Source organism: Lagopus muta, chromosome 1 (genome assembly GCF_023343835.1).
Source record: "Lagopus muta isolate bLagMut1 chromosome 1, bLagMut1 primary, whole genome shotgun sequence".
NCBI classification, from domain to species: Eukaryota; Metazoa; Chordata; class Aves; order Galliformes; family Phasianidae; genus Lagopus; species Lagopus muta.
Window position 1 is genome coordinate 14,086,502 of NC_064433.1, and position 25,408 is coordinate 14,111,909.

Consider the following 25,408-nt stretch of genomic DNA (forward strand, 5'->3'; position numbering starts at 1 on the left):
ACATGAAATGAAGAATTGAGCCCTAGAGGTGCTGCTTTATTCAGTCGCTTGCTATCCCATGGTCTTTAAATGGAAACCAATTGTGAAGAAAGACAATGAATTACTGCTGCCTTTTTAACAGTCTCAGCAAGGGATTACATGACAGGGAAATTAATTTGAAATCCTGGTGAAGCTGAGCTTTAACAACTAATATCATATTATTTGAAAGAGCCATTAGTTTGTTCACCAAAGCAGGACTTGTTGCCCTGAGGTGCACTCACCAACAACGTGGCAATGGATGCAGACGTGAGCGTGATGTTTCTGCTCGGATGCGCGGCTCTCTGGGGTCTCCTCTCCCTGACACACCGGTGACTGAACGGTGTCGGTCGGTGGCAGTAGTTCATACCAAGTTCCCATGAAGTTGCTAAGCCCTCCCTTTCCGTGCACCTCATCATTTAACAGAAAATCCTTCTCTTTTGTAGGATGTGTGTGTGAAGGCTTATTTAGCTCTCCGACATCACACCAACCTGCTCATCATCCTGTTCTCCATGATGCTAATGACTGGAATGCCCCAGTTAACCAGCAAAGAGGATATTGAGTATATCCGGGATGCGCTGACGGTAGGGAAAAGCGAAGAAGATGCTAAAAAGCATTTCCTTGATCAGATCGAGGTTTGCAGAGATAAGGGCTGGACTGTGCAATTTAACTGGTTCTTACATCTTGTGCTTGGAATCAAGCAAGGAGTAGAAAAGCATTCTGCTTAACATTTGGTGTAAACTATCTGTAGGTGTATATAGGAAGTTAGTGAATGTACTTGTTGTTATTTATGCATTCCAAATACATGAGCAGTCAGTACTGCCTTTACCTCACTGGCAGCTTCTAAAAAGGCTTTTTTTTTTTTTTGTCTGCCTCTCCAGAAGAGCTTTCCTGCAGTTAAGATATATATATTTTTAATGTCTAATGATGCTTCCAGTTGCCAGACTGTCAAATAGCTGCTTTGCTGATATGGCCTGCAATTTTCTTCTTTCCTTTAGTAATAATGAAGGAGGAGCTTGGGTCAGATGATAACCTACAATCTCAGATAGAAATTTTCAGTGGCATTGCCTTAATTGTTCATGGGAGTCCAGGCTTCAAATGGGGAAAAAAAGAGTCGGTTTAAAATCGACAGTAATATTGAAATCCCTGCAGGAAATTTATTTCTTTATCAGGATGGCTTTTACTCAAGTGTTCTTCACCCACATCACCCTTTGTCCCACTTTATTCTTGTTCTGATTTTCAATATGCGTCAGTAGAAAACAACCTTAACTCCACTGCCAAAAGAAATTGCTTTATTATTATTGTGGTCTCTTGACATACACAGCTGACCTTGACTGTTGCTGTAAGAGAGCTTCATAGTTCCCTGGAAGCTCCTCTGGTTTGAACCTGAAGTTCTTGAGATTTAATTTTGGACTGTTTTTTTACCGGTTTGTTTTGTTTTTTAAACAGGAAGTTCCATATTATATTACAGATTATATTATTATTGTAAATTTATTGAAATTCCACCTATGTGGTAAAAGCTTTGTAGAAAACTCAATGGTACTTCCTTATTCCTCAGAGAAAGCTCCTCACGTAAAAGCAATTGACATTTTACCAAATATTTGAGAAACCCAAAGCTATTTATTCTTTGGAGAAATATTTTTGGGAGATACCCATAAGGAATTAAATTTAATCTTTGAAATTGTGTATATTTTGCTATTTATTTTTAAATTCTTTAAGAGACTATACTACTGAAAAGCTATTTATGAAAGAAAAGAAATAATTTCAATATTTAAAGCTAAAAGAGGAAAAAATGATCAATGTTAAGTAGAATTGTAACTTCTCTGCTGTAGGATACCTGCAAATCACCTAGACTGCCTAAGGTAGGAATAACTATATGTCATGAATTAGTCTTTGACTCCAGTTGTTACCACGTCCTTCCTGCTGATTGATTCGTACCAAAGAGAGAAGATGGCTTGCAGTATTGCTTTTTTGCACTCGTGCCCATGTAATTTCTTCTTCCATTGTAATTTTACATGGGTTTTACTTTACATTTAAATGATGAACTGAATTTTGTAATTCTGTTATCATTTGCTTTGATCGTTTCACAGAACTGTTTTTAACTACTGCTACCACTGTTACTACTGAGCTTATCCTGGAAGGATTTGTACTAAATGTACTGTAGTTGGTGTCTCGGTTATGAGATAGAGCCAATCTATTTTTGAAATACAGATGTTTAATTGATTCCCATGCACAATGATGTTTTTGATGCGTACGATGGAGTGATTTAAGGAAATCTGAAAAGGTAAAAAGTAGAATAATTTGTTGTTCTGTTACATTACCATTCTGTGCAAGACAGGCTTAAAACCGTACTAAAATACAAAGTAAATGGTGAACGCTGTCTGTAAAATGCTATTTTTAGGTTTGTATTTTGTAGATCAGAAATAAATTGATTGATATGTTCTATTCACTTGATTTTTCCTTCATGAATAGGCACTTTTTCCCAATATTTTAAAGACTGCAGTCTCAGTAAGAAATCATAAGTAAATCTACTGCTATGTTTGAATGCAGCATAGGGAAATAAATGCTAATCACAGCTTGAAACGAATGGCGTTCCTAAAGCAGCCTTCATATGCAGATGGATGTCTGTGAGGAACCCACAGCCAGAGGAAAACTGCTCAATTGCACACTAAGCCAAGACAGGTCATTTTTGTGGAGTTTACAGTGTGCTGCGTTGAGCTGTATACGGCGTTTGTTACAGACTTGTGCAGCAGCTCTGTGCTGAGCTCATTAGCAGATGTCTCCAGAGCTCTCTGTGCCTGCTGCCAGGCTGCCTGGGCAGTGCTGGGCATCCCTCTGCTGTGTGATAGGACCAGCAGCAATGGCCTGAAACTTGAACAGAGCATGTTCCATACAAACATGCAGACAAACATGCAGAAGAACTTTACAGTAAGGGTAACAGAGCACAGGAACAGGTGGCTCAGAGAAGATTGTAGAATCTCCTTCTATGGAGATATTCGCGACTCAGCTGGGTGCTTGCCTCTGCAACCTACTGTAGGGAACCTGCTCTAGCAGGGGGTTGGATTCAGTGATCTCTTGAGGTCCATTCCAACCCCTACAATTCTGTGATTCTGTGACTTCAGGGAGTAGGAGCAGCTGCTTCATCCCCTTGTTAGCTACAGAACAAGCTGTGTGCTGCCTGACACTTTGTTAGTAAACAGCTGTGCACCCATACTGCTGGTTGTCTGTCAGCTGCTATGTGTCAGTGTGCGGCTGGGCGCTGCCTGTGGCACCCCAGGCCTGGAAGGGTGCAGCTTCAGGACAGCTGCCACTGCCATCGCAGAGAGCTGGGCACCATTTGCAGAGTTGGGGCCTACAGTCTTCCAATGCTGGAACACACTCCAAATAGACCAACCCTTCAAAACAGCTTTTTCATATGGACTACAAAGCGGGAAATGGAAATTAGTCGCTAACCACGTATTTCACAGGCTCTAACTCAGCATGCAGGGAGATGAAATTACTAATGTTTCTGAGCAGGTCTCAATTATCATCCTTTTCTGCTGGGATCCCAAAGACTTTCTAAATTATTTTTGAAGTTACTTTTAAGGTCTAGTTTTTGGTTTTTTTTATTTCAACATGTATTATATTTTCTCAGCAGACCAAATTCAAGTCATTACTGTGCCGAGCAGTAGCAATTTGGATCTATTCTTAGCATCAGTGCTTTGAACTCAGCAGTGACTTCACCACTGCTTTGGCTCCAGCCCGATAATAAAGATGGTGGTTGTTGAGGAACGATTCTCCGAGGCTCCGCTCTTCATATGCTCTAGGACACGAAGAGAAGTTGGGAGGGAGCAAAGGTGTACAGTGTTGTATTTAGGTCACACCGAATACAATGGTTGCACTTGTTTGTGGTGTTTATCATTAGCAGAATATTTAGCTTTGTTTAACGTAAAACTTCCTGCACAATGTGTCTGATGATACAGAAATATAGATGAGAACAACTTACTCAAGTAAAATGTGAATGGAAGTTATTACTGTTGTAGGGCATTTTTCACGATAAACCTTCCTTACTGCCAGCTGACACCGTTCTGCAAACCCACAGGAGTGCTCTCAGAGATCATGTAAATTGCAAGCTCTGTGCCAGTGAGTTTCTTACTCTTTGGAACGGAGTCTTGAAATTAAGAAATTTCTAAAGAGGAGATCGTGGACGCCAAAATGTTGTCAAGGCCCAGCTGGCCTTTTGAGCATCCCAGTAACACTGAAGTACCTGGAAAACATTGATGTGGTTCACGTGTCTTCTTGGCTGCCGCTTCCACAGAATGTGGGATGTAGAGGTGCAGAAGTCAACTGTCCTCAGGCACCAGTATCCCACCACGCTCACCCATCTGTGTTTTGGACAGAAAATGTACTTACGTATTTTCAAATTTTGTGGCAGGTTTAAAGAAAGTAAGATTGATGCTAGGGGAAAGAGTTTGTCTGCACCTACACCATTAAGAGCAAGGACTGATTTGCAAAGATGCAAATGGCTGTCAGCACATCGGCTTCTTGCATCACTACAGTGGTAGAGGCACTGGTGTCTGGTCCCAGCATAATGCAGGAAGGGAGCAGTCAGAAAGATGTGTCTTTCCTAGCTTTTGACAACAGAACATTTTGAAAACGTGATGTCTTGCATGTTAATGCTGAGCAGGTGGGCACTTGACAGAAAAACTTTGTCCCTTCCTACCCCTGGGAATGGGTTTTGTCACTTTAGAGCTTGCAGCTTTGACACCGCCAGAGCCCCCCTTGGGCTGGGGAAAGAGGAGGCAGTGCTGAGAGACAGATGTGGGCCTCTCAGGCGATCTCCTGGGGAGGTGAAAGAAGAGGCTGTCACTTTGGAAACCGCAGCAGCACGGTGCCAGAAGCACATGCTGGTTAATTTTAGATAACAAAAGGAACCTGTATGGTGGGAGTGCTATATCGAGTACGAGCACATCCCACACCTCGCTGCAAGCTCCCTGGCATTTGGCACTGGAAGTCACAGTTTGCAAATGCCAGTCATGTTCTCCACACTGCAGTCCTATGGGCAGAGCTTTCTGCTGTTCACATGTGTGAAGAAACATGGGAGAGGCAACTTGTATGTAGCAACACTGCTTGGAAAGGTAAACACTGAGTAGACACGCAACGAAGGTAAAATCTGATGTAATGGAAAATAACCAAGCAAGACTTCTGAAAGGAGAGAGAAAAACATACAGATGTGTTAATGGCCACAGTGCAAAACAGTCTTAAAACCGTAGCTCAGAATTTGGTCCTTCTTTGCCTTTGAATTTATCTCCTTTTATCTAACCACCCTGCAGAAGGCTGCCAGGGCTCCAGGCGTTTTGTGATGTGGGAAATCTGGTGCCACAGCACAGTTTCTTGGTACATAGATCATTAACAATTCAAGATAGGGGTGAATTTTGCTAAGAATATTTCCTGTTAAATTACCTGAGATTAAAAAAAAAAAAAGTGAAGAAACTGTCAGCCTTGTGCTTCCATGCCAATCAACATCAGGTGTTTGGGATCAGATTAAGCCCTTCACATGGGGACGTTATTTCCCATTGGGATGGAAATGCATGCTGGGTGCAGAATGGCAGCTCCTCTGCTTCTCTCCGGTGTCTGCACCAAAGCATTTCCTTGGGATAAGCAGATCCTGGTCCCCAGTGCTCTCCTCCAGCCAAAGGGATCCTTCATTTTGATGAAGTTCATGATGTCTCTGTTTTACAAACTTCTTCCTTTCCCACAGATTATGACATGTTTTCCAAACCACACAAAACACTGTTACTGACTGCTTCAAGAGAAAAATACCTGGAAATCTCAAGAACTTAAAGGAATCCAAAACCAAAACACTGAAGCAAAGACCCTTCTGTTCAAAGTGATGCCTCACTCAGAGGCATGCAACTGTTCTTTAGGTACCAGCAGGCCTTATGCCCTAGTGAGGTGTTAATTAGTGAAACGTTCATTTTTCAGAGGAACTTCTGTGGGAATCCATTGCTGTAATGGCATTGTAATGGTGAGGAGACCTGAAGGTCCTATGGAGATGAAAGGCAGCTCCATGGGGTGGCCATTGGGTGCAGCTGCACCTTTCTACCCAGTGGGACCCCAAGAACCTCAGGCAAGAAGCCAAGGTTTAAGTCAATGGGCTCCAAGCGTCTGATGAGCTGTGTGCTCTGGGTCTCTGCATGTAGCACTGAGAACCAGACCAGTGCTGTTCTGTGATGCTCTGCACCAGTCTCAGCTTTTCTCCTTTGATAAACAAAAGAACTTTCTCACAAAGCAGACCTTTAGTAATGGTGTTATCAGGACTATCCAATGAGAATAAATGCAGTTTGTAAAATATGAAACTACATTTGCTTTTTCTCAGTATATAAAGCTGTAACACAATTATTCCCTCTGCTGCTCCAAATCTTCTCTTTAGTTCTCAGCTCCATTTCTTGTTGGTTTTGCTTGGAGCTCTAAAACTAAAGCCAGAAGAGCCCATCCGCCTGCAGTAATCATGAAACGCCCAGTGGAACAGCAGCAGGAGAACTGAGGAGAACAGTTCAGGTAATTGCACCAGCAGCACCTGTCCTAGTACAAACCTGCTAAAAGTTCTACTGGCTCTGAATCCCTTTCGAAAAGGAATCTGACAGCAAAACAAATCAGGAAAATCTGACAGTGTGTCTTCAAGGGGCAAAGCAGCAGGAGACCACGCTTACCCTGCTGTAATGCTCCGTGTTCACCCTCCTGAATGCTGCATCAACAGGCTCAAGGTGAGCTCCATAGTAAATACACATTTGACTGGAAAAGTGGAGAAATCTTCATGCTGTCAGTGCAGTTCTAACAGAAACAAACCAGGTAAACAAGAGGAACTCGGCAAGCCATTTTTTGGATGATTAAGACTTGAAGAGAGTAATAATGTGGGACCACCACAGGGTGGTAATGCTACCCAAAACTCACCACAGAGCTAGTGGCATCTGTGCCTGGACCCACAGAAAGGCAAGGTGGCTGCTTTCTGCTCGCTGGTAAATTGACTTCAGAGAGCTCCCTGAGGCATGTTATGTTCACAAGAAAGAGGCCAACAAAAGGGTACATGGAAAAGACTTTGTCATAATTACAATATCCTCATTTACAGCAGCATCAAAGCTAAAGCACATGGGGTATCTGTCAGTGTTGCTTACAGGATCAAGAGAATACAGCCTGAAACTGAATCATAAGAAAGCAATTAAAAGCACAATTTTCTCAAAAAGACATGGAAACAACAGCTCGGATAGGAACTGCCTGCCACGAATTGCTTAAATACAGCAAATAACAAATAATTCACAGCAAAAAACACATAGTTCACAGCAAAACCTCCAGAAACATAACACTTGAAGACATGTAAGTAGCACTAGAAGCAGACAAACTGCCAGCATCACTTAGAACAGCACTGATATGGGGAGAGGCTCCACGAGAGCAGCCAGGGACAAATGTCCACATAGCAACATTTCTGCTCCAGTGGGAAAGGAGGTTTAAAAGACATAAAGTATGACATTGAAATAAATAATACTCCAGAAGAAAAAGGATCTACAATATGATTTAAGAATGCTGAAAAAAAGAATGACATCTGGAAAAACACAAACAGATACTTCCCCCAAATCTTTCAGTGCCAATCAGAAACAAAGACAAAAAAAGAAGATCAGTAAGGCAATAAATCCCTTGAGACAATCAGTTCTTCAGGATAATTTAGGAGATCTATTTGACTTTTTGTTAACTGCTTAACAGAAGAAGCAAGTTTTCTTGGCTACCAAAGATTTTTGGAAAGAAGAAAAAAGCTGACTCTAGAGTGTGGGTAACAGAAACAGAGAACACAGTCATTACAGCTCCATTTCCTCAATAACTCTGAAAAAGATATTCGGAAGACCTCCCGGACTGAGACTCAGGGAAAGATGGACCATGTGCTTCCGCAGCAAGACTGATCAAAACCAGTCAGAGGCCATTTCCTTCATTCAGTATAACAAAACTAGAGCCCAAGGAGCTTGGTGATGGTGCCTGAAGCATCCAACAGAGCATGGCACGAGTGGTGGCTGCTCTTCCTTAACCCAAATGAAACCATTACCCACTGATAGCTGATTATTACAGTAGTTTTCCAGACTCAGTCAGCCAACGTGAGAGCCAGCAACAGAGCAAATCATTCTGTGACAGAATCCCACAAAGCTCCCGGGCTGTGATGGAGGGGGGTGTACAACACGACAACTTTCGATGCTAAACACATTTTCACATCTGTGTATCCCATTTTAGTCTCTGTGATTTGCTCTGAGCAAGGTGTTCCTTGTTAATTGACTCTGTACATTTTATTAAAGCCTATGGTTAACAAAGCCTTACACCAAGCTAAAGGGAGTGTCTGGCATAGGGTGGGTGAGGTTGGGAAGCCAAGAGGCAGCAGTGAGGCCAGTGGAAGCATTCAGCCCACACACATGCCGTGTTGCCATCACTCAAGCTGCCCAATTGAGAAACCAACTTGCAAAATGCTTCTCTAGCACTCTTTCCAACACCTAAACTAACACATAGCGACTTGCTGAACTGAATGTGAGTAAGTGCAAGAAATAAGAGGAAGGTGCTATCTGTCACCAGTCTGGAAATTCATCTCTGCTCAATGATTTTCTTGATTCAAAAGGCCTATAAAGGAGGGGCAGCTGGCAGAGGAAGTGCAGTAGGACAAGCTCTTGATGGAACCTTTCAGTCTATATGACAGCAAGAAAGCGGGGCTGAATGTTCCTTGCTGTAGCTTAGTTTCTTAACTGTTTTGCCCAAATGAAAGCATTCTTTTCGGTAATGCTGATCAAGAAGCTTGTAAGAAAAACAGCAAAACTTCCTGTCGGGGTAGGATCATGCATTACTTGAGCACCTGCCCTTCAGGACCTGGTTTGTGGCTTGCATAGTTCTCTACACCACTTCATTGACAGAAAAAAGACTTTGGAAAATACAAGCAAATATCTTACTGACAGATCAATGGACTAGAGATGGTTTCTGAGTTGGAGAATGTTCATATTAATGAGTCATCATGTGGCATTATTTGCTAGATAAAGGGTTTGCAATTAATTTATTCAAGTAATAGTCAACAACAAACATCTGAGGGGGTTAGTTAACAGATCTGTACAGGACGGGTGGTACAGACATGCACAACCATCTCTCCATATTTTTCTTGGCCCAATGGACAGAAAGCTGAAAAAGACACAAAAATAGTCAATCAGCTACTAATCAAAGCAAATGAAGGTTGTCAAGACCTTCCCTCAGTTTATTAAGCTACTGAAAATAAGCAAAAGCTGTGAATTATTTCCGATGCCAAGAATTATTAATCAGTGTTTGTTCACTGGAAGAAGAGCTGGAAATTGTACTCTGATAGAAAAATTCCACAAGCAAAGTCAGTGTCATGACAAGAAGCTGGAGAAGATGATCTGTCCTCCCAGGAATTAAATCATCAGAACAACCTAATTTTTATGTACAAGGAATGGACAAACAAGGAAAATGGTAGACTCCTTACTCTTAGTTGTGCAATATGCTGCCAACAGTACCTAAGCAGCAAATGTGGAGGACACACATACAATATTAGCAAGTCACAGGTACCTCCTGCTTTGCTTATAGAAGAGAAAGCCCCAGTAGTGCCAACACAAGTACAGGTGACTCATGTTTTGCTACAGCTACCAGAACCAAAACCAGTGCTTACTTCAGATGAAAGAAGATCTAAATGCCTAAGTGAAGGATTATGGTGCAACTTGACAGTGCTTTTAGGAATACCTTCAAAATTCCTTTGCTTATGAGAATGTGTGGAAGAACACAAGCAAATATTCTGATGCATAGATTTTTTAAGCAAAGAAGAAGAAAGTAGACTCCTTAATCTTTTTTATTTCATGGATCTTGAGCCAAGAGGCTGAGCAGAGTTGTGTTTGAAAAGCTGTGTTAATAAAAAGCCTGTTTAGTTTAGCTCATCCCAAATGGTTCTTCATTCCTTCACACAGCCTAAACAAAGACAATAAAATCATGTTTACATTGGGATATTTGTTTTTTCTCAAGAGAGAATTTCTTTCTTAATCTTGCTAACACTGCTATATTTGCAAAGGTTAACTATAGCTGAAATTTTCAGTTGAAAATGTAACTTCAGTACAAACAGTACCTACCCAAGATTGAAGCAAGCATTCAGAAGAGGATGAATTTCACTGTACATCTCTGTATGATGATCATTCCCATAGGAATGGTGTCTGAGAGGAGGCAACTCAGATGCTCTATGTGAACGGCTGATATCCCAGTGGCCAGTTCTGGGTGGAAATAAGATAAATAAGACTTAAGCCCATAGCATCTCTCCCTGTCTTTGGAAAGTTCCCAATGTTGCTGTTTCACAAAGGAAAAGAACAGATGAGGTGGTACTCCCTCAGGGAGCACCAAAGCTTGCATTGCTTTCCATCCCACCAATATTTTGAGTAGTACATAGGAGGCACACCCACAGCAGGCAAAGAAGGTTTTGATAGGAAAATAGCTGATACTTTGTGGACCTCTGCGCTCAGCACATCACGGAGCACACATGCTGAGGCAGACAGGGAGCCATGAGTCACCAGAAGGGAAGGACAAAATACTGCTGAATTTCAAAAAAAATGAGAGACAAGTTTTAGGTACCAAGGCATGTATCAGAATAGGCAACTTGGTAGGAATCCCACCCAAACAACATTGGAATGATGTCTAGTTCTGGCTTTGGGCTGGGTGTGGGAGCCAGATATACCACACTCCAAGAAAATAGGAACACCACGATTCAGGTCTGGAAATTCAAAGCCCATTTCACCGTGTCATCCTCAGCTCTGGAAAACAGCCTCAGTAAATCTCTAGTTGCATCATCATGACAATTTTCCCAGCTTGTTGGCTAAACAGCATCAGTACTAAATATAAACCTCTTTGGCCTTCCAGCAGGAGCTTGCCAAACGTGAAGGAGAGCAATTCTTGAGAAGGCACATGCCATCATCAGGTGTACGGTACCAAGCCAGAAACAATTCACCCCAGAATGGTAAACTACCTACTACCTGCCTTGACCTGCTGTATTACCATACTGCCACGTCATCACACCCATAACATAGAGAATAATCAAGAACTTCCAAAGTAGAGTCACTCTTGTAAGAGAACTCATAAAATGCAAAGTTAACAAATAATTTCTTAACACGTCATTTTAAAAAACAGGGAGTAATGTGATAAATCTTCGCACTATGTTTTAAGGTCCACAACCCACAAGGATGCTCCACTTCCTGCTACTTTTATATATAAATTCAGATGTACTAAACTCTATGACAAACAGATTGTCGCAGTTGTTACAGGGGGCAACAAGAAACTGAGCAGCATTTAAAGGGAACTGACTTAACCTACAAAAAAGCAGGCCTGCTAGTAAATAACAAACTATAGAAGATCTACTTAATGCTACATGTGGGGTAACTTTGCTCAGGAAATGAGCTAATTATGGGAAAAGAATCAACTTCTTCATGAATTTCTTCTCACAGATCATATCCCCAGAACTGAGCCAGGCTGTCCCAGCCACTAATAGCTCAGGCATCAACATGTTCCAAGACCAAACTTTAAACTGACACAAAAATATGAAATTTCCATGTTTTTTTCAGCATCCCTGATCATTACCCCAGAAAACTAATAAGCTGTGTGGTCGTACACTGGAAATGAATTGTTTACAAAAATAATTCTGAGAAATAAGATGTTAGACTTTGATCCAACAGTGCAAGCTGGCCAGACATAAAGATCCATATGCACTGATACTTGCAACATCAAAGCCTAGAACAGAGGAAATCACTGACATCTGGGGAAGGTAATTGCTTTGTAATTCCAAACACAACAAATACGTTCAAACATAATCAGAATGAAGGAAAAAAGTCAGCATTGAGTAACCTGAGGAGAAGGGGAATCAGTCGCACTGGAAAGGAGTTTTTTATTGCCTATAAACTTGTCCATGAAGGAAACACCAAGATGCACTAAGAAGGGAGTTAGAAGTTTCATACTGGAGAAATTTTTCATGTCTATCCTACAGCGAGGGAGTACTACCACAAAAGGCAGACAACAAGCAAAGTACAAAGTGACTTCATCATTCATGTAATCATTGTCTTTCAGAAGGAAATTCAGCAATGTCACAAAAGGAGCAAAAAGACCAGCAATTGGAAAGGTTAGGTGGCCTTTCAGAGGCGAGAACAAGATGCTGATATATTAACTGTGGTGTTTTGAAGGATTCATAACTATGGGTCTCCTCCTGTTGTAAAACTCATTTTGCTACAAATGGCTTTGAAGCTGGTCACCTGTGATGGAGCCCAGGATAGGCACAGACACTGAATCCTGAAAGTGGGGGCTGCCTCCTAGCAAACCTAAGCTGACTTTCAGCATAGAGGTACTCAGAAACAGCGTCAGGTAAGAAAGGGCCAGGGGAGAAAAGCGTTTGGGGATATTTTGTCCTTCACTTGGAGTACTGAAAGAAGAGAAAGGGTTCTGTGGCTTGTTTTAATATTCTTTAATCGCTGTTGAGCTGTGAGTAATGCTCCCACTTTAAAACCTCCTTGACGTGTACCCTGGTTCTTAGCTGAGTACTCTTTTTCTGGAAAGCAGCTATTAGGCACTTACCCTTATCTCGAGAGTCAGATAGTGGTATGCTGGTGTCGTGATGTGTTCATTCTTTCTGAATTTCATATGTACCAGCTGGATTGCTTGGAATAAAATTAGGTTTTATGTCCTGTGTCAGGACTCTTTTGTGATGGAAATAAAGATATTTTTGCCATATAGTACATTTCTGTCATGTAGCACATTTTTTCGAGGATAAGGTCATCTTATTGTACCAAGAAAACTGTTTTAAGGTCACATAATTAAGTAATTCCAAACATGCACTGATTTTTATTTAAGTTAATACACAGTTTTCAAGCTTTCTCACTAGCCCAAGGCATTGTTGATATTCACACGAATACATACTTGGCTTCCAAACCATCCTGCAATCACTGTAGCTCATCTAAATTATATAAAACCTCAAAAGAAAAAAAAAAATCAAACCACACAACGAATGTTAAGACAACATTACAGCCTAACCGCTTAGCAGGAGGTTTTCATCTGCTTTCAAAACAGATATCCACTGCCTTTCAGCTGTGGCCACTTCTTCAAAAAGCACAGATTTTTACACCCAATTTCAGCAGAGTGAATAAGATTTTCCATGTTTGAGCTATTACCATTTTAGTAGAGGAGCTCAGCCTCGTTTTGTAATGTCTGCTGGGTGAGTAATTCCTCTTCACCCTAGTAGTCCCATTGAGTTTCCATTTGAGCAAGAACTTGCAAGATCAGGACCTCTCACCCTCAGAACTGCCTCTTTTTAGAGTATAACTATTTTTATTCCCCAGCTTCCAGGCATAAAAATGTTGACATCTAAACTGAAGTATGCCAATGGTTGAGACAAAAAATAGAAAATTAAAGCCATCAATTAAAATACGTCAACTTTTTTTGTAGAAGCCCTTTTCAAAACAAGGATTTGTTTATACAACAGAATAATTTGCAAATGCTTATTTGTTTTAAAAATTAAAATATTAAATACTTATCATGTTTGAAATGAAATAATGTTTAATCTTTACTAAGTAATAAATATTTTAAGATAATAGATATCCCTCTGCATCTTGTAAGGATAAGAGGGGAAAAAACAGTAGAGACTCACAGAAAGGAGTGTCCCTTTGGAAGCACACACCAGATCTGCAGATGTGTCTGACTGGGACCCAGGACAGGTGAGGAGAGCAGTGTGATCCCAGTTCCTTCCATATCTCAAGCCATGCAATGCTGACTCCCATGGGAGGCCCACAGAACCAGGGCAGCACTTTCTGGATTAAGGAAAAAAGTCTCAGCCTGGTGAGTATCATACTGGAAGCTGGCCAGGGCAGCAGTGTGGGCACTGATCACACACTGAGAATCCTTCTGTCCTCTCAGCAGTCATTATCCCCCTTCTATTATAAGGATGAGACTAGCTGGACCTTGCTGCCAGTTCCCACAGGACTATCTGGCAGACGATAGTGGTAAAACTGGATATCTACTTACTTCCTCATCTTCTTCCTATTCAGGGAACCAGGCTACGTTTTGCAATCTCTATGGGTGTTTCTACCCCAGCGGCCTCTCCTAGGACCCTTCAGAGTGGTGCTACAAGGAAAGATGTGGACCTTCCAGAAAACTCTGCATAGCTGAAGCAAGTGACATGATTTTCAGAAGTCATAAGGACTTTGGAAGCTGTGCTGTCTGCCAAGACCCATTTCCCACTCAAGGGTTCTACGATCCATTAGCAGATTGCTCATTGTGGTCTATAAATCCTGTGAGAAAAGCCTTATTCTCAAAGCCAGGTCTTTTATGGATAGCAACATTTGAGGCGTTCAGAGCCCACAGCGTAGAAATATCTGACAGGCCAGAGATGTTACCACGGACAAGCCTACAGGTCCTTGAGGCTCTTGGATACATTGACTGTTCTCTTCTCTTTCTTTTTGCTCTTCTGGGAGGAAGGAAACCCTCTGAAGTGAAACTCTGACGTAGGTTTCCCTCGTCCAAAAGACCTGATAGACCATTTCTGAAAACATCTATTTTGGAGGCTGACCTGGAAGGACAGGACCATACCTTTCCTTGGTGGGAAAAACTGGCTTTCAGGGAAAGGCACTTCTGGCACCACAAATTCTGTGGAAGGTCCTGGCCTGGGAGATTCCTTTCAATGTTACCAGTTTCAGTCTCCACTTCTGTTTCAGTTCATGGAGATCCATCTCCACAATGCTGACAGTCTTCAAAATATTTCTTCTCCTTTCTTCATGAGTTTCTCTTCCTGCCAAACCCAGATGTTTCTGGTCCAAGTCCCAAATGGACAAAGATGCTTTTACATTATCTAGACAGCAGATGGAGAAATCCACAGAGCAAGAGGAGTACCCCAGGCCTAGATCCTTGCAATACTGTTACGGGGAAATGTGTATAACCGTCTCTTCAAGCAGCCATGTAGACCAAACCTCTAGGAACAAGCGCACGCCTGAGCTATAAGGTATAACTCAAGGTAGGACAAAGAAATACAAAAGACTACCAGCCTATCTGTCCTCGAGACCACATTTCCTTTTCCCATTTGCTGGAAGGCTCTGCTGGGTAATTCTGTGAGAAAAGAGAAGGACATTTATGCAGGGTATCATGGTGCAAGTGAGGCAGTACTTTTACAAGCAATAGTGCAGGTGGACTTCAGAGATATCATCTCCAGTGGTGTTCTGTTTTTTTGCCATCAGTATGTGCCTGGGGCACTTGGTGAAGGACTGAGTTGGGACTGCAACTGTGTTTTCAAACACAAGAGACCTTCTCTAGGCTTTATGGTAATGATATAACAGCGTGGATTTTATGGCTGTAAGGGCACTGCCAGATTGATTTTAACACACTTAACACAATATTAACCCAATATTTAACAAATAAACCCATAATGTAAAGGAGAAAAAAGTCACCGAATGGAAGTGATGTTAGGAAGAAAACGATACTGACCTGAAAAGCACCATGCTAAAGCGAGTGGATATGTTGAGTCAGGACCATGTCCTTATTTCAGTGAGTTGCCCTTTCGGGGTTACACAGCTCAATCTGCTGCCTTGTTCTACAAATGCATTATCAGCTTTAGCTCCTCCTTATGCAACTGCAACCTTGTAAATCAGTCTGAAGCCTGATGTGTTCCGGCTAGCCCCAGAACATAGATAGTGCCTACAGATTAATCTGCTACAACTTGGGCAGCCTCCAGACAGTCCTGCAAGGTAGGCCCAGAAAAGGGATTTCAGCAGAACATGACCATCACCCCAGCAACAGCCCAGCTCTGCTACACTCAGCTGAATTTGAACAAAGCAAGGATTCTGCCCTGTTGGCTACCGATAGAGCTGTGCACATACAGCCCTTACGTGGAGTGAGCACAAATAATGGTAGACCCCAAAAAAGGAAGTAAAACCAACCATTACTGTCAGGGTGGGAGACTTTCCTTAACTCACGTCTGTCCTTTCAGTTCCACATACATAACTGTTGTCCTCAGCAAATGGGTTCAGTATGAGGAAGGATTACTTGATCAAACAAGAAAAAGTGCTGTCACAAAAGGACTTGAATCTGAAAGAAGAACACTTAGAAATAAAGAGGGGGCATTGGGGAATCACATTCTGGCAGCTGCACAAAGTGTGTGCATTTCCCATAGAATTGAATAAAAATAGAGCATACCAACATCAACGATAAAAAACACAAGGGAATGCATGTCTGGCACTGTTTGTGTTCTTCTCCCGGGACTAAAGTTGGAATATTGAAAGGGTGGGACGATTACAGATTTTACTTAAAAATGTAAATATTTCTTTTTCAAGATAAAAATATAAAAAATAATCTCATCCTTAAGATGGGATAATAAGATCCATAAGTCTACACTAAATAGCAAGTCTTAACTTACTGAAAAGCAACTAAGTTAAGATACTTTGCATTTGTAGAATGATTAATGTGATGGGGTCTCTAGGTTCTACCAAAATAAGAATAGTAATGTCAGATATAGACATATATTTATGCATGTGTGCACACATAAATGAGAGTGAGAGCCCTTCTGTTCCAGAATCTGTAAAAGTCAGTGCATTTGGATGTTTTCCTTTAACCAAAAGCACACTTACCAGTTCTTATAAACAAACCATTCCGAGACAAAGTGAAGACTTGGCACTCCAGCACACAGCTCTGAAGTGTCCACATTTGTCCTTTAAAGCCCGCTGGTTTGAGTTAAGGTTATTCTCTCAAATGTAGTGTTTCCAATTCCACTCACACACCTTCCTTCACAGACTCGGCAATACCTGAACTCTGGTCTGATGCCCACTAATGCACAAAGCTGCTGGTCATACAGCCTGGTGTGTCCACTCAGTTCAAGTTGGCTGTAGAGCTGCAGAGACACCCAAAGGTGGAAAGAAACATATCCTTGACTAGGGTCAGAATAATAGTATTCGTAGTTTTCACAGGATGAAGGTTTGCAGGAATATTACTACTAGATTAAGGTTCAAACTCAGACAAACATTTCAGTTGGTGCTTATGAGTCCTTCTGAACCAACACTTATGTAGACGCTTGAATCTTTCTGCAGATAGTAAATAGTTTCTGAGAGAAAAATAAAAAAAAAGCCATTAAATCCATCAGCAAAGCAAAACAAAACAATTGCATTTAATGCCCACTGAAAAGGCTGCCTCTTCCACAAGAGAGGATATAGAATCACACACCACAGCTGTAAGTCACTCCTTTTGGAAGTTAAGTCCCAAGAAATGTATAATAATACTTATAATAGATTTTTTTGTGGGAGGAAAGTTGGCAGGTAATGAGCAATGCAAGGAAAGGAACTGTAGGGTGGTTTTTTTTTGCCCGTCCAACAGCCATTTCTACTCCTTTGAAGCCTGTTTTCTCTACACAGCAGATAATTTGAAGATTTCAGTGCCAAGCCCAGGACAAGCAAAAGGAGAAAAAGTTTTGTAGCAAGCAAATTTCCCTTTTTTCACAAATAATTAGATTCTCCATGTTCCTACAGGAAGTAAAAAGCAAAACTATCCATTCATTACAGCTCTTTTACATTCAAGTAATACTCAAGCAACCACAGTAGCGACTGAAAGTTTTTAAAAGCATATTTTTCTTATCATAAATTTCCCAGTATTGCTTCATATTTCATATTTCATATGAAAGCTAAGAAATACCATACTATTTTAGGATATTTGTGTTTCATTTCATCTTGGAGATATCAATAATTTGCGGTATGGTACAACAGTTTATTGTGTCATAATTTATATCAACTACTGCACCATTTTTATTTGCATTAATAGTGGAAAAAACCTGTTACACTAATTTTTTAAGACCACAGCCATAATCTTCACTAAATTATTGGTTACCTCGAGTATGAATCTAGAGACATTGAAGAGTTTTACGTTCCGAGAGAAAACGTTGAGCCATTTCTGATAAACAAGACTTATTCTATTCCTTACTTTTAAGGGACTACAAGGAACTACCAGACTATCTAGACTGTATTTATATTCATAATAAACTATCTAGACTACTCAAAACAGATTTAAACATTCAGATCATTTGGTATAAGCCTCTTTTACTATGCATAATGACTATTTTTTTGATAGAGGCTGTTATCCAAGCAGGAATACAGAGCTGACGTCAAGGGGCAGGAAATGTACTACTTCCCTTCAACCTTGGATTCCAACTGTTTAATCTTTGCTGTTAAATATATATTAATCACTGACCATGGTTGGAAGGCTATACTTCAATTTCCATCCATGGTTTCCTTGTTGTATTCCTTGGTTACTTTAAAAAATCTTCTTTACCTTGTATTTTTCTCCTCTGGAAACATTTATAATTTGGTCAAATTTCAATCTTCATTTCTCCCAGTCTTTTCACCGTAAGGCGTTTTCTTCAACTTATGAATAATTTCTGTATCTTTTCTACACAGCTCTTATTTTTCAATATTCTTTTGAGCACACGAGCACCAAAATTATAGGCCATACAATGGTACTGGTCTCAAGAGTGCTTCACAAAGTGAAAATCCTCCTTTTCCATTTACTTTTTCCTCCTGAAACACACAAGAATCTCATTAGCCCATTTTGCTACAGATTTATATTGGGAGTTCAAGTTGAGCTGTTTCTCCATTTTGATCCCTAAACTCTTTGAGAAGCACTGCTTTCCAAGATAAAATCCTCCCACTCTGTAGAAACATCTTGCATTCTTTGTTCTGAAGTCAATCACATAAAATGTAGGTGTGTAAAGAAAGATTTCATTTAAATGGACAAGTTATCCAGACCGCTTTGTGCTTAGCTGAGCTCACTGATTCCACCACTTTGACTGGGTTCTATGTCAGCTGGATATTGCATCAGCAACATTTATATTTACTTCTAAGCGACTGTGGGAGATGTTGAACAGGAGCAGCCTACTGTCAGTCCTTGGGGAACAACACCTCCATTTGATGATGATTTTCTGTTGTCAAGTAGTTTGAGAGATGTCTGTTAGCCATTTAACACGTTGTGTTGTCAGTGTAGAATGCCATTTTTTGTGAACAGGACACTGTACGAGATCCCTTAAATAACCTGTCTACTACAGCATTTTATCTCATTACATCAAAATGAGAAGAAAGTTTTATTGTTAATGGCAAATTCAGCTCTCACTACACTGACTTTAAAGAGTTGACTCCTGTTTTTTGTTTGTGTGTGTGAAATTACAAGTGATTGCCTGTCAGTGCCCCAGTTGAGGCACATAAAGTGGACTGATTTTCTAAGAGAGGGTATCCAACAGTTTCTGAATACCAAGGACTACAAACCAATGGATTTCAAAGCAAATCTGCAACTGTTCATTCACAGAATAGACCACTGTAAGTAGTTTTCACAATAAGACACGAACTATTACTTTCTGGAATGCCCAGTTTTGGGTTGAGAAGAGCTAGACTGAGCAGAAAAGCAAAGAGAAATAAGTAAGAATTTTACTTGAGGATGCAAGTGGATACTTACTCCCTCTAGATATATGTTAGACACAGAAAGAGTTAGATGCTTCAAATCCTCAGCAAGAATAGAATGGTAAGAACAGCCAGAACAAAAGGTACAAGAAGAACTGGAGAACCAAGTTGAGGGGGAGTCATGAGGAATGCGTTTATACTTGATCCTTGAATTACAGACACTAGTTTATTCTGTTGATGATAGAACTGAACATTCTTCTGACAAACAGGTTATGTTTTGGCAAAAGATTTGGCACAATAATAATAGTGTTATATCATTCCAATCTGATGAGAAAAAAAAAAAGAAACTATGAACCTGCACAGCTGCATGTTTTGCTATTGCTGAAAGAATCTTAAGGTTGAATGACTACCACTGAAATCTGTTAACAAGAGAATTCAGTAAATAAGATTTGCCAAGCAAGACAGCATGAGCTGCCTTGTAAACTGAGAAGAAAAAAAGATCAATTTATGTGACATCTTAAAGGTATTTGGGAAGATCAGAAATCGTGTGTGATTCTTACTAACTGGTTGCTCAAAATGTACAAATCAGCTATTGCAAGATCAAGAGCCTGCAAAGGCATACAGCTGAAGAGATTTTGAAATACACATAAAACATGAAGGCATTTTCAAGTTGCTTGTCAGCAGCAGCTTTTAATCATGCCAAATGCAAAGTGTGTCTGAATTTACAATTTCAGAAGTCAAGACAAAAGATTTAAGTCAGCACAAAGCAAAAAATTTAAAAACCAACCAAACAGGAAATACTCCCACATGTCAGTCTTCTCCTCTATGCTGCAATAGGTTTAGGGCCGGTTTTTGTCCTGTGTCTTCCTTCTGTAGTACAATACAAACTCTTTCCATCGAGTACCACTGCTGGAGCTCAGGTTACCGATGTAGGACAGACACTACTATGGATGAGGAGATCAGGATCTCTTATTTCAGGGCTAGCTGTGCAGCTGGTCACAACAGTCTCTCTTACCTCCAAGAAGGTGACAAAGTGGACTTTTAAAAGTACTGTATTCCAGGAATGTACTTACTTTCCACTTAGAGAAAAGCATACTTCTGCCCCTCTGTGTGTATTGCGTTGCAGAGCTCAGCCAGGGCTAATGAGAAGATGGGTGTTCAGAACATCTTTGGGAGCACTGGAGATAGATGTTCCTATCAGGCAAATGGTTGAAAGCTAGCAAGAAGAAAGCTGTTGGATTGACATATTTAGCTCAAGTTTATCAAGCTTACTAAGTCTTCATTGACCTGAGTAAAAATAAGCCTTTGGAGTCTGCACTCCCTTCTGCATTATATTCAGTATCCTCTATGTGCTCAGAAATGATCTATCTCTGATCTCTGACAGAAGCAGTCCCAACCTGTTTCCAAAATATGCTGGTTAGAGCTGTCATGTAGAAGATGTGGCACTTGCTATTTTTCAGCTGCTACCTGTATTTTCCTAGTTTTAGCACTATCTCAAACCAGATGAAGCAACAGATTGGCATGCAGAGCTGGTAAGCACTGTAAAGAAGAGGGCATCTTCCAGCAAGGAGGAAAGGAGATAACAGGAGTCCTTACTTAATTTTCTTGGTAGTTGTCAGTGTAGTGTTGTCCCCATCCCTTTTCATTACAGAAAGATTTTTGAAGTTTTATATTTTCTTTCATGTCAAGATGATGCTCACTGCTGAATGACACATGAAAATTAGTACAAACGAATAAAACTCATCAAAAAGGTGTGAACCGATCCTCTCATTACCTAACTGTTCCCTCTGTTAGAGTGTAACACATTCTGGGACAGCTGTTCCCCTTACAAGGATTTAAAAGCAATTTGAAGTCAAGGCAAGTTCATTGGAACTGAAAGGAAAAGAGAAGACATCAACTTGAACTGCAAAGTTCACTGCCATTCTTTGAGATACATCAGATCCCAAGCTGCCTTCCCAGACACATATTTTAGGGTGTTTCGAAAATATAAAATTAGAGTAATTCTTTAGAGTGCCACTAATTAGGAACCTCTTATTCAAACAATGCCAATTTTGCCTACAAACATCAAAGACTGGCTCTTGAGGATGTCCCCAGAGAAGGAATCTCCTTTCTCTCTAATGATGTCTGGGAGAATGGGACGCTCCAGCAGGCCTGAGAAGTCCTTGACTACATGGTGAAAGACAGTGCTGCTGATAAATCCCTGCATTAATAGACAGCCTTGTGTGGCTGGGAGAAAACCTCAGAGATGACTATTCATTCAATCCGGAAGACTCCAGTAAATGGAATGTTATGTGCTCACAGAACATAGACCAAGCGGATAGTTGGACCACGTGTCAACAGTTCCTGGTTTCCTCAGAGTTTAGGCATCTCAGGCATCTCTCAACCTGATCAAGAATAGGAGAGCTCACTGTTAGAGGGCTTTGAGCTGCTAGACTTGTAAATGAGCCAGTTTGGTGTTTCTAGCTAAAGCTCCTTTTGGAATGACCAAGATATGCACCTGTCCATAACATACAGGTGTCAGCCATCCTGCTGCACATGATTCTTGGTGACAGTAGTGTATGTGGCTACATACACTAAGATTGATACAAGGAAATATAATAATAACAAAAAATGTGATGGTAGCTATATATATGTAATCTCCACAATGCAATTACTCACTGATCAATGCCTAACTAATAATTTAACTGCCTGCTGGCCAGCAAGCCAGCAGCCCGCCAGCAGCCCACCAGCAACGTAAGACCATCCCATCCCATCCCATCCCATCCCATCCCATCCCATCCCATCCCATCCCATCTTGCAGGAGTCAGCCCTAAGCCAACTACCTGCAATCACATAGGTATGGAATAACCCTCAGTCTAATTTAGGTCACCTGTCTGGGTTCTGCTCATCTCCTGCTGGCTCCCATAAAGGGCCCCAGGAAGCTCCCATTGCAGCAACTACAGCACTGAAGTGATGTTAGCACTGTGCTTTGGCTGCAATCAGGGTTCTTGGCCACTAGCAGAAAGCTGCAGCATTCCCAGAGCCTGCTGGAGGAGCAGCCTTCTGCAGTGTAGAGTGTGCTCATGGTCTGTCTTCAGGACTTAGTGTGGTTATGGAGATCTCTCTCAGGCTGGGCAGTGCTAAATAGCTGTGAACTTCATTTTGAGTAAGTGCTGGGATGACCTGTAAGACCTGGGATGGGTCAGCCTGAAGAAGAGGAGGCTCAGGGAAGATCCTACTGCTCTCTACAACTGCCTGAAAGGAGGTTGTGATGAGGTAGGTGTTGGCCTCTGTTCCCATGTAACAGTGATAGGGTGAGAGGAAATGGCCTCAAGTTGCACCAAGGGAGGTTCAGGTTGGATATTAGGAACAATTTCTTCCAAGAAAGAGTGGTGAGGCACTGGCACAGGCTGCCCAGGGAGGTGGGTGAGTCACTGACCCTGGAGGTGTTTTAAGAACCGTGTTGATGTGGCACTGAGGGATGTGGTGCAGTGGATGTGGTGGGGATGGGTTGATGGTTGGACTGGATGACCATAGTGGTCTTTCCAACCTTAATGATTCTGTGTTTCTATAATCCCAACATGCATGATTACAGTCCGGTTTTCATGCTTTCCCAGGACCTCCTTTTCAGAGGAGCGTTCAGCAGAGCTCTATGACAAAGCGGGCCCGCGGGCACTGCCTGCAGCCCTGAGTGCACGGCAGCAACAGCAGCACCTGCTCAGGGCACGGGGCGGGCTGGGCGGCAACGCTGAAATGGAACTTTTGTTTTTTCCAGTCGTTTCTTTCTCTAGATGTGGTGTTCGTGGACCTTGAGGCAGTCAGCTGACCGGAGGCATTTTCTGACACTGCGCTTCCTAAATTATGTGACTATGAACGTATGGCGTATCTACGCATACGAGCGATACGGGAATCTCTTTATGGTTGCCCGTGGCCCACAAAAAAAGCACAGCGGCAACGAGCATTGACATACCGCAGGGACGGCGGCTGCAGGGCTCCGCGGGGCGGCGGAACCCCCTCGGCGGGGCCGGAGCCTGAGCGGAGCGCCACACCCCGCTCCTCCCGATCGCGGGGGGTGGGGGGGGGCGCGCTGCGGGCCGCAGTCCCCGGCGGGAGGTTGTCATGGTTTCCCGGGTCACATGTGTTCGAGGTTCCCCCGGCGCGGGGGGAGGAGGCGGCGGGGGCGGGGAGGTTTCAGTCACGGACGGGGCTGCCGCTGCCGCCGCCGCGCCGGCTGTGGGGCGAAGCGGAGAGAGAGGCTGCGGCCGCCGCCTGCCACGAGCCGCGGGCGGCAGCGCGGATCCACCCCCCGCCCGCTCCCACCTGCGCCGCCCAGGGGCACCCGCCGGGCGCCGCCTCGACCCCGGCCGCGGACCTCCGGCCCCCGCTTCTCCCCTTCCCCTGTTTCCCCCCCGCCCCGGCCGGCCCCGGCATGAGCATCTCCATCCCGGCGGGGCTGACGGAGCTGCTGCAGGGCTTCACGGTGGAGGTGCTGCGGAGCCAGCCCGCGGACCTGCTGGAGTTCGCCCTCCAGTACTTCGGGCGCCTCAAGGAGGAGGCGGCGGCGGCCAGGGCGGCGGCGAAGGAGAAGGAGGCGAGCGGCCGCCGGGCGGGCACCCCAGCGCCCGGCCATGACCGGGGCCAAGCGCCGCGCCGGGCTCCCCCCGACGCCCGCGGGGTCAACTTCGCCGAGGAGCCCATGCAGACCGACTCGGAGAGCGGCGAGGACGAGGAGCAGCGGTTCCCGGGTGAGGGCCGCCGGCCCCGAGGGGAGGGCGGAGGCGGCGGGGCTCGGGGAGGGGTCCGCCGGGTGCGGGGCGGCCCGGGGCGGGAGGAGAAGAGCGTGTGCCGGGAGACGCGCATTGTCCTCGAACGGAGCGCCGCCGGGGAGCGGCAGCCGCGCAGCGGTGAGGTGCCGGCAGCGCCCGCTCCGGGCCGAGGGGTGCCGCCTCCCGGGGCCCGACTCCGGCCGTGGGGCTGTGCCCTTTGTTCAGGTGCGCGGCGGTCGTTCCCTCATTGCCGCGGCCGTGCCTAATTGCAGGCCTGTGGTACGCCCAATGAAGGCTTCCTCCTAGGGGCGTTCCGTGCCGTTCCTCTTTTGGAGGAGAAAATCGGCGTTTTCTGTTAGTCCGGTAGCACGCTGTTGTTACCTCAGAGAGCACCTCTGATGGGCGAGGTGCTGCATTCCCACGTTTGGTTACCGTGTTTCTTAGAGTAGAACGCTATTCGAAACCTTATGTCTTCTGAAAAGTCAGTTCTGCACGCGGGAGGGCCTCGGAGCTGACAGAGCTACCAGGGCGGCAGGGAGTGTGTGCAGCATGCCACCTTCTTTGGAGGATGACACCTGTGTGCACCTTCGTGGGGCAGATGGGTTCCGGGTAGACGCTGTCAATGGGCGCAATGGAGTGAGACCAGGGCTGGGACACGGCTGTCTGAAGGGCACCCAGCATGTGGCCTTTGTGTGGCGAGGAGGATGGTGGAAGGAAGGGTTGGGCCGAGGGGACAGCGTGCCCTGTTTGTGGGCTTCTTGTGGAGCTGAAGTCTGCCCTGTCAGATCGCCTCAGGTTGTGCTAGAGGTAACTCTGCCTAGCAGAGCGCAGAAACCAGCTGCCTTCTAGGGGAGCATCAGTGCAGTCTTTAAAATAATGAGTGCATTTCATCAGGAAAAAAAAAATGTAGATGGTTAAGGATCGGGTAAGTTTTCAAAATGCTTTGTGCTGTGAGAGAGGCAGCATTCTTTTTGTCTGTTCTCTGCGGCTGTGCTGTGTGTGTTCAGTGGGAATTTGAATCTGTCAGACAGGGTTTCCTGATTGACATGGTAATGTTGAACTCTAATGCTGACTGCATTGTCTGTGAGGTGGGTAGAATTCTGGAAATGTGCTCTATTTGAAAATGAAATGGTGATAATGTGGAAGAATAAAATTAATACTGTAGCTCGTTAACACCAGGCATAGTTTTCAGACGTGAGTTCT

At 43.3% G+C, this 25,408-nt stretch overlaps 2 protein-coding genes across 4 annotated transcripts in view; both read left to right on the top strand.

Annotated features, from left to right (window-relative positions):
- The window catches only part of PIK3CG (phosphatidylinositol-4,5-bisphosphate 3-kinase catalytic subunit gamma), a 33,770-nt gene extending 31,306 nt beyond the window's left edge, over positions 1-2,464 (top strand). For 2 of the 3 annotated variants that reach the window (XM_048953412.1, XM_048953424.1), the window contains exon 11: positions 462-2,464. In XM_048953412.1, the coding sequence (XP_048809369.1) occupies positions 462-743 (282 nt within the window). In that variant the 3' untranslated portion in view covers positions 744-2,464. The remainder of the gene's footprint in view (positions 1-461) is intronic. The other variant, XR_007378630.1, reaches the window with a different exon arrangement.
- Positions 2,465-23,597: 21,133 nt separating this feature from the next.
- PRKAR2B (protein kinase cAMP-dependent type II regulatory subunit beta) overlaps positions 23,598-25,408 on the top strand; it is an 82,078-nt gene continuing 80,267 nt past the window's right edge. Inside the window, exon 1 of the mRNA XM_048956499.1 lies at positions 23,598-24,184. Within this exon, the coding sequence (XP_048812456.1) occupies positions 23,869-24,184 (316 nt within the window). The 5' untranslated portion in view covers positions 23,598-23,868. The remainder of the gene's footprint in view (positions 24,185-25,408) is intronic.